The sequence below is a fragment of the Falco biarmicus genome, chromosome 7 (genome assembly GCF_023638135.1).
Source record: "Falco biarmicus isolate bFalBia1 chromosome 7, bFalBia1.pri, whole genome shotgun sequence".
In the NCBI taxonomy this organism is placed as follows: domain Eukaryota; kingdom Metazoa; phylum Chordata; class Aves; order Falconiformes; family Falconidae; genus Falco; species Falco biarmicus.
The window spans coordinates 54,166,431-54,179,682 of NC_079294.1; the positions used below are offsets into that span (position 1 = coordinate 54,166,431).

The window sequence follows — 13,252 nt, forward strand, 5'->3', positions numbered from 1 at the left end:
GAGTCACTGACAAAAGTACTGAGAAACCGTGAGCTTGGCTGAGAGGAACATATTGATGAAAATCAACTGTGTGTCTGTCTCTTCACAAATGCAACAAGCGTCATGACTGAAATGTCAGAACACCTACACAGTCCTTCAGGCTGCTGTTTTCTGCAACACAAAAGAGCAAACTCTCTCCTATGAAAAGAACATTTCTGTCTGGTGGGGTCAGAGATGGAGCGAGCGCGCCAAAAGCCATAAAAAATGCTTAGTTGAGCTCAGTGCGTGGTTCAGTCAGACTTGCCAGTGCTCGTTATTTTTTCTGTCTTTGTTCTTGCATTTAGTAGCAGTGGGTGAGAGGCCTGTTTCTTTCCTCTCAAATATCTAAGCGACATAACTGTGCAGTTATTGAGAGTAATTACGGGGATGCCAACTACAGAAATACGTTAATACTCATGGCTGAACAGAGAAAAACAAGCCAATAGAAGTCCAAAGCAGTAGTGCTGTGCAGTTAAACATGTGTGGGGTCCAACTCTGCATACAGTTATCCATCATCTTCCCTTCAGGCTACTCCATTATAAGGATCATATAAGCAATACGGAGACACGATGATCAGCTATGCAAATATGGCTCCACATCACTACTAGAGCATTTTGGAGAGAGGAACTCGATAAATATCATATTCTCACGTTGCTTCCTGCCATGCTCTTTGCACTTCCCAGTTAGCTGTTGTTGAAGCCAGTGTTAGCAGCCTTTCCTTTTTACAAACCAAATTCTAGTTTCAGACAACATGTATGAAAATGCAAGCATAATTCAAGGTCAAGCCCAAATATACATTTTACTTCAGGTTTCTTCTGGTTATTCTTGGAAAATAATTATTTCAATTTTGAATAAATTAAAAAGTCAAAATAAATTAGCTAACATTAAAAATATTTAAGTAATCAAAATTCTAAGTGAATTTTAAAAGATTTCTTCTTCTATATAAGCACATGTACGTATATGCTCTCTGCTGCCAACCCATTGTGAAATCTTTTTTTTTCTTTGCCTTTTTTGTAACTCTGAGATATATTTAGATTGGAAGCAGTAGGATTGTTTAGTAGTCTATTCAGGCAAACATGGTGAGGAGTTCAGGAGAAACTGAAGAATTCACATCTGTATCATCTAAATTTGAAGTAATTAACATTTGAATGTTTCTATGTTAATACTCTGTTCATAGATAGGAAAGTGTTTGCTTGCAATCCATCGACAATACTTCGTTCAACCACTGTCAGCACAATTAGATTTGTAAATTACTGAAAATTTTTTATACTGTGTGCTTTTCCGAGAGAAAAGTAGGCACTGTACCCACACAAGCCTGAGAACAGAACCCTAAAATGAAAGAGGGAAGAGACACAGAATGCCACCTACTTGATTGCCCAGGAGCCACAGCCCATGAGGACTACCATTTAAAAACGTTAAACCACAACTGGCAATCTAAGCCAGTCCCCAGGCTCCTCTGGTAACACAGGTGCTCCCGAGAACGGTGTCTGAGGGTAGGTGCGCTGCTTTGGCTGCACCTCCTGCCTCCCTTGCCACCGTCCCCGAGACTGCTGCGGCACCCTTCCTGCCAGCCTGTAGACCCACACACACCAGGTTAGAGGAGCGGGACAGGAGTGGTGCTGCTTAGGTGTGGGTTGCTTTTCCCCAGATAATTCATCCAGCCCACAGCATCTGCCCACAGCCCTTCCAGAAGACTTCCCAGAAAAGAAATGGGTCCAGCAGGGGCAACCACCTGCATCTGAAGTCCTTCCTCAGTGCACACTGACACTGCAGTCAGAGGCAAATCAAACCCAGAAGAGCCAAGTCAACTCCCTTCTTTATGTGTACAGTAAACCAGGCTTTCCCAAGAAACGCCAGATTTATAAAGCATGTAATCTGTGTGTGCACAGAAATGACAGCAGACGAGTAGAGAGACTAGACGGCACGCACCGAGCGCATCGCTCCCGCCGCAGCTGTACGTTTTGTGCTGCACCCTATGGAGCCAGATGCTCAGCTGCCGGAGAGCAGTGCAGCCCCGCGGTCCTCTCAAACATTTCATACAAACTTCCACAGGCTGTAACAAGCTGATCCACACGGTCAAAACAAAGGACACAAACTCATGTATTAAGCAGTGACATGATGTATTGTCTAGTACTTGAACGTGACAGAAATACTGTCATTTTAATTCTATATAGCCTTAAAAAAAAAAAAAAAAAAGGAACTATTCTGAGTATTACAGGGAGTATATTTGTTTCAGTCTCCAAACTTCTGTGAATTACAAGCTTTTTATAAGAACAAGTACTAGCTAGCCAGACCTGACTCCCAAAACGTATGTCTTGTGCTGTAGTTTTGCTTTATTAGTTGATCAGTGAGGACTAGTAATAATTACTAAATTATGTGGCTTTGCAAATTCTGTTGCTTTAATAAGAGGTCCTGTGTAAAATGTAAAAGCTTTATGTTGTGGTCCCTGTGCTCTACAGCAGTCCCTCACACCAGAATCTGTTTTCTAGGAGCTTAATCATACTTTTCACAGTGAGGATGCAAACCTTCTCACCACAAGTGGCATACCAGCAGAGGTCTACTCGCTATTTCCGTTAATGGGGCATCCATACCAATGTAGTTAGAAAACAAAGAAATGAAGTACTGAGCTTTTTTGATTCATTCTGATTATTTATATATACAAAGGGTGAGAAAAATGTTAAGAGAAACTGCTTTACTTTACTCATATTTAAAAAACCCAACAAACAAAACCAGAAAAACCCCAACTGTGTTTTGTACTATAATTCCAAAGTCCTCTCCTGTGGAAGTAAAAGCAGAACAGAAGTTCTGACTTCCACATACGATGAACATCTCTAATGTCGTCTAGTTAACCATTACCAGAAGTCTTTTATTTTTCCTTCCTGCAAACTGCCTTCAGTTCATGGAAAATCAGTGCTTCTCATTCCATCTTACAGAATAGAGCCTGTTTGAAATACCTTTCCAGATCTAACACTGAGAAGTCTAGGTAAAAGAAATGCTAGGTAAAAGGAGAAAATAGTCAAAAAAGCCAGAAGATACTTAGAAGCACAGGAAAAAAAGGACAAATGCCACTGAAGGAAGGTTGTGGTTTGTCTTAGTTACCAGATTCTCGCCACCACAGGGCACGGAGAGGAGCTGTCTGCTAGTTTAAGTGGATCGATTATCAGAGTATTTTACACCGTTACTTGAAAAGGTCTGTTCCTCTTATTTCTTGGAGAAGCAGAATACTTTTTTTTCTGTTATAATCCAGTAACTTTCATAGGTATTAAACTCACTAAAAATATCGGAAAGCATATCCCAGCACAGTTCCAGTCTTCTAAACTCTCAGGAATAAATGATGGTAGAATGGAAATGGCTGCAAGATGAAAGTGCGCATAGTTTCTCCCTTTAGCATGGAGGGAATGAAGATCAAGCAGCAAAGTGAGAGGAAAATAAAGCTTGGAGAGACTTTTTCTAATGTACACAAATGAATGCTAAAAATTAAAAGAATAATGCAAATTTGATGAGCTTCTGCCACAACCATTGTTTGCAAAGAGGCTGCTGAGGTTTGATAAACAGCTTAGGAACTTCTTCAGCACCATTTCTCAACAAGCCTCTTGATTTGGTTGTTTTATTCGTCTTTCCCGATTTAAATTTCTTTTTTCTTTTTTCATTTTTGCGGGGGAGATGTTTGTTTTATAGTCTGTTTCTTTACAGAGGCTGTTCTGCTTCTGTGAATGACAGCATAATTTTCTTTTTCAAATTTCAAGATATTTTACATTACTATCCTGCCCGGTGGGTCCGGGGTATTTGATTGCAAATACTGAGCTGCAGATTCTTATGCAGAGGCTTTGCTAAGCACTGTATGTAAGTCATTGAAGTCAACTGTATCACTTACACTGTGTAAAATGAAACAAGGACGAAAGCCCTTGAATATATAAATCTAAGTCATACAAGTAACCAAGGGCAATGTAGGATGAGCAAACTTTGACTGCCTTCAGATAAAGGTAAAAAAGTTTCCATGCTTTCATTTTTCCTTTGGTCTGCACAAGTGAGTTGAACAGCCTAAAGGAACAAGATTTCTCTGGAGATTCTGCTGCTGCTCACTACATACAAACAACTATTCAGCACTTTTCTTTCCCCTAACTAGAAATTAAAAAAAGAAACATAAGAAACTGGAAAATAAGTGAAAAATGTTGCTTAGTAAATTATTTAATTAGCTAGTAAACGTCTGGTGGAAACATGAAAGATTCCTGACTAAATGGTGTTATGCAACGTAAGTAAGAACTTGACTATTTACGTAGATAAATCACTAAATTCAATGTACTTGAATAAATTATTAAATGTTGATTCTTCAGCCAGTACAAAAAAAAAATACTAATTTATGATCAGAGCTGACCAAAATTGACATGTTCATACCGTCCAAAATGTTTCCCGCTGCCAGCCTTGCTGCAGAAGTCGCAGGCGAAGGCAGCATCGATCCAGCATTCCCACAAGTTTAGCAGCTTGGCTCAGACAGAGTTGGAACTAGCTTGGGGGTTTGCTAAATATATGACAGATTTTAAGTGTCATATCTTAATGAAGCGGAACCACAGGTAAGAGGTTTGTGAGCAGTTCAAGCTGATCTACATTTGAAGTCAGTCACCTAGAAAAATAACTACCCAAAAAATGGGTACAGCTAACTGCCCAGTCCCATAGGATGGGCACAAAGCCCAAGGGGCAGGAATGTGAAGCCAGAAGTAGGTGAGATCGTCGCTTTCAGCAGCAGAGTACTGAGATCAGCTTAGGACACTCACAAAATGGTGTCGCAAGTTCCACATAGAAAGACATATTACTGAAAATTAATACGAGAAAGCCATTCACCGATCCTAATGCATTAATTCTTCTGCTCTTAACTTCAGCATTTTTATGCTAGTTTTATTTAACACAGTCTTGTATGCTCCAACAGTTACTATCTGAACAATTCTGATGTTAAAAGAATCCAGTCTATCAAAATATAATTAGCTTGTAAATGTTTTGGAACAATGATGATCTTTTCAGCTGTGTTTACATACCATGTAGTACAGGGAGAGTCTGGACCATGCCTACAAGTATAGTTGATGGAATGATACAAATCATACAAATCATACAAATACCTTCCCTCATACAGAGGCAGTATTGACCTGTCTTCGGTTCCAGTCACTTAGGCTCAAATTAAATGCAATACAACCCAAGCCTCCAGCAGACGGATGACTTCCAGTGCATCCAAATACTTTTTAGAATACAGTACTCAAAATTTCACATAATTTAGGCTTTGAAAAAAAGGTGCATCAAATTGGGTCAAACCAGTCCTTTCACTCAACTTTTACAACAAGACAATGTTAAATCCTAGTTTTGCCCTCAGTATTCTCTGAACCCCTCCCAAACTTGTCATCTGCAAATTTAATTAAAATATTACTTATTCTATTTCCAGATGAATGAAAAGCCTGACCTGTTCCTGGGGAATCTCACCACGTAACTAAAATCTCACCACTCTGACAGCAAACTACTGACAACTACTCTTAAGATTTTCTAACCAGTTCTGCTATGTGGGATTGCCAAGGCCTTATTCTCCAGTTTTCGGCTAAGAATGTTATTCAGAAAGGCTTTATTAAAGTCAAAATACATACCTTGCTGCAAATAGTCAAGGAACCTGATATGCTTCACTAAAAGTACCTTTATGGGGTGTACCCATTTCTGTTGAAGAAGATGCCTCATCTTTCTAGAAGTGTTTTTTAGTGTTGTTCCCAAGTTGGAACAAGGGAAGTTCTGCTTAGATGTTAGGAAAATTAATTGACCATGACGATAGTTTTAATATTGGACAGGTTGCCCAAGGAGGTTGTGGAATCTCTCTCTGCAGAAGTGTTCAGTACCTGACTGGACACAGTCCTGAGTAACATGCTCTGTTTAGACATGTTTGGAGTAGGGTGGTGGACTAGATGACCTCTGGAAGCCCCTTCCAAACTCAAGTAAGACCACAGGATTCTTCAGCTCGTTTAGATAGCAGTAAAAATTGAGTTTAAACTATCACTGTATATCTCAATGTGTTCCAGTTCTTCATGTCTGTGTCTCTAAGCAGTAATTTGCAGTGTAAATGTATGATCATTTTGTGTTAATTTCTAAGGTTTCATCTCCTGACCTTTGGGGATGGAATTCCCTCAGATACGATTCTCTTAATTGTGTTAATTTACAGTAGATACAAATATGGCTATTGTAAAAATGTCAGGCTAGGCACAAAATTCATACCTTTGTGATCACTGTGTTTGGTTTTCTATGCCATTTGCTATTCTGCATGAGATGCAGCAGAGCAGGAACAGCACTGCTGCTACATCTATTCCTAGTGTGCGCTCCAAACCAATAGGTAGCGGCTGAATATTCTCCTCTGATGGTACTACTGGGATAGATGTTAAAAGAGGAAATGTTAGAAGGTGTTTGCTTCCACATAGCATTTAAAAAAGTGGTGGCTTTATTTTTATCTAGTATGGAAATTGTATCAGCGTATTTCAGGAATCTATTTCTCTAAAATGCATATGCTGGAATTTTTTTCCTAAATGTAAGTCAGGTTCATACTCCACATCAACACTGAAATACTAGATGGGCACAGGCCAAAGACTAGCTTCTGGTGCAAGTAGTGGGGTTTCCATGAGGTGAGATGTAAATAAAAATAAGTAGCGTCTCTACATCATGTTCTTTATTTTTTTGACATTGTATTGAAGCTATGACCTTGACCAACTATGAACACCCATTAACCCCTCTTCCCCTCCTGCCACTCAGGTAGCCAGATACCCTTAGAATCTGTTCGTTAAGATTTTCCCTCTGTGTTTATTCTTAAACTTTTTTTGTTTTCTTAAGTCAGAAATTTCCAAACATTTTCTCATTCAGATTCAAAGAGATGCTTATTATCAGGCTATTCATCCAATATACATTGCTTTCCAGCAAGGAGTTTTGAAACAAGATTTCAGCAAATTCAAGAAGGAAGTACGTTATTCTTTATTTCTTTCATCAAAATGCTTAGCATTTCTCATTTTAAGATATTTGAAAAAAAAATTATAAAAAGCAAAAGAAACCTCTTATTCAGTCTTCTGATATTATAACAACTGAAATGCCCTTGAATAACACTTCTGGCCAGCTGGCTGTCTCCGCTTTATTTTCACTTCAGGATGATTTAATTGCAAGATTGTTTGCAAAGGTTTAAGAGCACTGATTTTTCTATTAAGGAGTGCAGGAATAAAGCAAACTGAAGGAACTTAAAAGCTCTCTCTTGAAAGCTCTTATTAACCTGACACAGAAGCTTTTTTTAAGCCCACTCCTTTCAAACCTCTTTCTTTTCAGTTCGCCCTCCATCCTCTTCTACCCAAATTCCACCTTTCTTCCAAACTCCTTGGCTGTCTCTCAGGTCCACCACACATTCCCACTTCTCCTCTAAGCACTCCCCCAGCCTCCTAGCTCTCCTGTGTCCCCGAACTGCATTCTTCTCACACTGCCAGCCTTCCCTCCCCATTCCCTCCCAAAAGCAACACTTCCTATGATTTACTGGGTCAGCTTGCATTCTCATTAGGCAGTTCATCAACTCTATTTTCTAATGAACTAAACAAAGTTGAGGCAATCGGCACTTACTAGTAGTCCTGATACTAGCATGCATATTAATATGCGATACCAACAGAAAGAAAAGCGTATCTGCAAGCATAGAGTAGAAATAATTGCTAGTTTTAGAAGGAAAGGGTTAAACTAAAAACGTGAGGTAGGAAACACCCTCTGTATTTGACAAGGGCTTCATATAAAGTCTCTCTTTCCTGTCAGTAAAGTCAGAGTGGAATGGAAGAGGCTTCAAGTAAGGGATGGCAGCAGCCAGGATCCAGCCTGGCAGAGTCTGTCCTGGCAGGGATTTGATGGATCCGCTCTGGATCGGTGTGACTCCCAGTACAGCTGCCATCAGATAGGAAGCCAGTAAAGTGAATATACAAACCACAGGGAAGTATGATGGTGCTATGTTTTGCTTCTAGCTTGTTAAACCAGTAATTGTTATTGTGAGTAGCTGTCATCCCCACCAGCATTTGCTTCTCGTTGACAACGAAGAAAACTCATTTGTTTTATATTGTGAAGCTTAATTTACTTCATGGCTGGTTTTTCTTTGCCTGTCAATCCCAGACCTCAGAGAAAGAAATGCAGTCAGTTTCATAGCAAGCACAATGAGCTGTAACTAAACTGCCAGTACAAAACCTACGGCTTCTTACTGATTATGAAGGTTTTGGGGGTTTTTTTGTTGGCTTTTTTTTTTTTTGAAAGGCACATAGGATCAAAAACTCCCTTCAAATCATATTCACCGAGACTGCCAGTCATTGACTATACCCAGACTGGCTAATGATCTGTGGATATTTGCCCTTCAGTTTGTACAGTTTCTCATTTAACTTGACAACTCCAGAAGAAATTAACTCTGTGAAGTTGACTGCCTGCTGGCCTTGAGCCACTTGTGTCTCCAACAGCCAACTGTTCACACAGGAGGCAAGGGCATGGGTACAGCCACGCCAGGAGCACAAGGAGGAGAGCCCCCCACTATTAACTCACAGCAATGCAAAGGAAACCTCCAGAGTACAGACACAGTTTAAGCAGGAAAAGCGTCTCACGGGTATTGAGCTTATTCTATTCAGGGAACATTTTTGATGACACAAAGAAGGTTCCTGTAAGGTATGTCATCACTAGGAGGGTCTGGCCCCACAACAAACCTTTCCCAGGGTGGTTAATACTTAAAAACACTTTAGCTTAACATATTCGGCCCAAATGTGGCTATACAGAATGACACCAGAAGTGCAATTTCTGAAAGCCAGGGAAGAAATTGGTCTGTTCACAGCTCTCTTATTTTGGATCAAAGTGCTTTTTTGAGCTCTCCTGTTCTGAAATAGTACTACACTACATACAATTAATTTCAGAATTAACAGTAAAAAACCCAACCAAACAACAGAAACCTCACAATATCAGGATTTATTTTGATAACGGGGATAAAAACCAAGCACTAGAAAATTTTTTCCGGAACAGACAGTTGTACAGACATCCTTTGAAGGGGACTGTACTGTTCTGTACCAAAGCCAAAGCTCCCCCAGTAGCTGTGAGAAGGCACATGCTGCAGCAGGAGGTCATCTCCCAAAAAGGAGCTATGACAGACATTCTTGTAAACCAAGTCCATGGTTGGGAAGGGCTTTTTTTGAAGCCTGGTTTAAGATTCAGTTGAAGCACCACGTACCGTACCAAGTTCTGCAGCGATACATTGAAGTGTGGGTTTTTTTTCAAGTGCTCAGTTTGAACAGACTTGACCAGGCTGGCTAAGCTTTCCTGAACATACTGGCCTACTGCTACCAGAGCCACAAGCCTAACCAGGGCTATGCAGAACGTATAGCTGCATCCAAGGGCTCCAGCCAGGAGGAGCTGCTGCAGAAGCCTGTTGCACTGGGAAGAGGAGCTAGACCAAAGCTCCGTGACACAGAGGACACGAGGTCCAGAGAACCCAGTGGTTATTACTGTTCTGTCCTTCGCTTTCCCTGCCATACGTGCCAAGAGACCCACGAGGGTTTGAGCCAGCAGGAATAGCTGCAGCAGTAACCCAGATGGGGACCTTCAGGCATTCAGACCTTTGAAGCACTGCCTGTCCCAAGCTACCCTTTGTTCTCTTCACTTGAGCTTCCACCTCTCAGTTTCCTCTGACCTGCCCTCCTGACTCCCACTGCCCTTCAGATGCCCCTTTGTGTTACCTTGACACATTCTAAGATAATTAGAAAATGAATCATTACTTTAATTTATCCCTTACTAACTCAGTATCATTTATTACTTCTGTGTTGTTCCTTGCTTTCATGCTTTTCCTGTTGTCTCCAATTGTCCAAAGGCATTCTTGCTTACTTATCTATTTGGACCAACTCTTTGTGCCTGAGGTCACATACTGCTTGTGTCTGCAGTGTTCAGCACGAGGAGATCTCCTTTATTGCAAAACCTCTAAACCCACCCACAATAAACATCATTAACAACAAAATCATGCCCACATACAGGTAACGTGAAGTTTGTGTCACCTGTTACCTCAACCCACTGGTACCAGCTTTTATCTCACATCAAAGTTTTGGTCTAACACCCGGCTGTCCTCTCCCAGTTCTCAGGTGCCCATGCAGTACAGCCACAGTCTCCACCGAGCGCAGTCTGCCAACACCTTTTGAAATTGTTGTACTCTGCATAAAACCACAATTCCTCCCTCCCCATCATTCAAAGATTACACGACTCCACACGGCTTCTGTTCAGCTCATTGGTGTCACATGTATTACAACTCAAGTGCCATAGGCAACGATACAACTGACATATTTTGCCTGTTGGCTTTAGTGACACTGACACTGAAACAGCTTGCTACAACCGCCTACTCTTACTTGAGCAAACAGTAAATACCACAGTGGAAATACACATCCCAGTATTCACCTCAGGGCTTATTAATCTAAAACTTGCAAAAATGTGCATAGGAACTATGAGTATTTAAACCTGCAGAGCTCTGTATCTGTGTGCTGACCTCCAGGTACTAAATGAACAGCATCTGGAGTTTGGCAATCGGCAGCTTGTAAGGGAACAGAAAACACGGCACTTGTCATGAATAATCACATCTTTCTCCTTTTAAATTTGGTTGTGCCTCAAACTTTAAGCATCTGGTTGAAAGATAACAGCATTTTGTGGTTAATACTTGTTTTAAGTAATTCACTTTATTAGTGGCCATAGCTGGCTGTATTCAGTAAAAATGAGTACTGTAAACCCACTTATATGTAGAGTTCCATCCCTGTGCTGCCGTAACAGAGTGAAGCTTGAGTTGCTCATACTTGAACCCAAAAGATCCTGCAGTGCATTTTACACACACATATGCCAAATACTGCACAAGAACATCTACTCATACACCAAACAACTGGTAGTTGCAAATAGAGCAGCTAAAATTTAAGCCTAAGAAATAACATAATTATTTCTTATACATTATTTCAATAACAATTGAATTTTGGCCAGCACACCCCCTTCTTCCCCCACCTCCAAAAATAAGAAGCTCTTTAGTGACCACCAGAAATTAAGAACTTTTGTTTTCCATATCCCCCCAGCCTTAGACTACACTTCTTGTTTGTTCTAAGTACAGTTAAGGATGCAAAAGGCAAAGTATTAAGTTTGAGCTTCACCTCAAATATTTCATACTGCCAAGAGGGTAGGGAGATATCGACAAGAGACCTAGGAACAAGGCAAACTAAGTTTACTTCTTTAAAAAGGCAGTCAAAATTTGGTGTTGAGTCCTGAATCATTTGTGCTTTCCACTTGCCTTGCAGCCTTCCTTCACTATCACAGATCTCCACTCCAGGAAGGAATAATCCACCCTTTTTCTTAAAGAAAGAGTTTCCTAGGAGGTTACAGACTCACCACATCCATGATCTGCATGAGGCTGAGAGTGAAATAGACAGTGAGTGGCTGGGAATCATTTGCAACCGGTCGCTCCAGAGGGTTGTAATTTTTCAGCAGCTCCTTGTAAAGCTTCCTTTGGAACTCTCCTTGCAGGGACTCTTTGGGCACAGGAGTAAATAGATAAAAAATAAGGATTCTATATCAGAAAGTAAAGCTAGGACATATGCTCTTTTCCTGCTACCAGATGTTATCTATTACTTTACCTGCTGCATTCCCAGAACAATTCCGCTGTAATTCATACAGTTCATTAGCTACTACAACAAACTCTTATCACACATGTATTGCTCTCTTTCCATCCCAGCCTGTAAGGGGGATTTCCTCTTGGATCATTTCTTGGCTGGCCAGAAGTGATAAATTACAAATGCTAACGATGCTTTGTCAACACGTGCACCCTTTGGTCCAGCAGCAAGGAGTGGTGCAGAGGAAATACACTGCCTGTACTGACCCCTGCCCTGGCACAGCTGTAAGCAGAAAGGCAGAACAGGGATGCGGCAGAGGGCATCAGCAAGGCAGCGGGAGAAAAACGGCCACAGGTCACGCTGCCGCCTGCCCCCGGGCCGCTCCAGGTGGAGAACTCTTGGGGGCGAGTACTGTCCGCTTGGTTCGCGGTTCATGCGGCTATGGACGACGTGAGGGGAGAGGGGTCCTGGCAGAGACGACAGGCACGACATTAACATTCGCGATAATATTCAGGGATTTCTGTCCTTTTTATGCCTCGGATCCAGGCAGAGTCTACATTCTGCCGTTCTGCTGCGGAGGGAGAGGGAGCCGCTCCGGACGGACGGCGCAGCGTGGACCGGGGGAGAGGCAGGTTCAGAGCGCAAGGGAAGCGGGGAGGGTGGAACCGGTCCCCGAACGCGAGCCCTGCCTGTCCCCGCTCCAGCCGGACTTTCCTCTTCCCGGTTTTCTCTCCCGACCCCCCCAGCCGCAGCTCCGTCCCGCAGCCGCTGCCCCCGCCCGGACCCGCTGCCCCGGCCCCCCGCGCCGCCCCGGCAGCTCCCGGCGCTGCGCGGCCCCGGGGCGCGGCGGGCAGCCCCCGCCCGCAGGGCCAGACGCGGGGCAGGGCCCGAGGTCCCGCCGCGCCCCGGGGAGCCCCGGCAGCCGCCCCCGCCCTCCGCATCCCGCACTCACCGCGCACCAGCCCCGCCGCCGCCAGCAGCCACACCGCCAGCTCCGGGAGGCCCATGCCGCGACAGCCGGCGCGGCAGCGCCACCGCAGCAGCGGCTCCTCCCGCCGCCGAGCCCCGCCAGCGCGGGCAGCCCGGCACGGCAGCGGGTGCGGGCCCGCGGAGCTCCGGCGGCTCGGCCCCTGCCTGCGCCCGCCGCGGCGCTGCCCTACGGCGCTGCCGGCCCGCCCCCGCCGGGCTCCCGCCCCGCCCTGCCCCGCTCCCCGGCGCCCGGGCCGGGCACGGCGCAGCCGCTCGTAGGCGGCCGCCGGAGCGATGCGCAGCGCCGTGCCCGGCCGCCCCGGCGTTATTAAGGGCGGGAGCGGGGCAGCCCCCACCCGCCCCCGCCGGGCAGCCGCGGCCCGCCCCGAGCGCTGCCAGCCGGCGGCCGCCCGCAGCGCGAGGAGCCGCCCCCGGGGGGCTGCGGGCCTGGGGCAGCGCTCCCCCCGCAAGCGCTGGGCGCTCCCCGCGGCGGTGCGGGAGGCTGAGCTGGCCCGCGGCGGTGGGGTGCCCCGGCCGGACAGCCGGCCCGGGGGGCAGCGGGGGAGAGGGCATCCAGGGCAGGGCCAGTCCCTGCTGGCCTGAGCCAGAAATTGGGCTTCGGGCCCGTTTGGGGG

General features: G+C 44.3%; 1 protein-coding gene across 2 annotated transcripts in view; it reads right to left on the reverse strand.

Annotated features, from left to right (window-relative positions):
* Nucleotides 1-12,875, reverse strand: part of LOC130153095 (neuronal acetylcholine receptor subunit alpha-7) — a 45,581-nt gene extending 32,706 nt beyond the window's left edge. For both annotated transcript variants that reach the window (XR_008823216.1, XM_056347540.1), the window contains exons 1-2: nt 12,601-12,875; nt 11,428-11,567 (exon numbers count right to left, since the gene is read on the reverse strand). Coding sequence is in view for 1 of the 2 variants with exons in the window: in XM_056347540.1 (XP_056203515.1) it covers nt 11,428-11,567; nt 12,601-12,655 (195 nt within the window). In the remaining variant the exon portion in view is untranslated. The remainder of the gene's footprint in view (nt 1-11,427; nt 11,568-12,600) is intronic.
* Between the last annotated feature and the right edge of the window lie 377 nt (nt 12,876-13,252).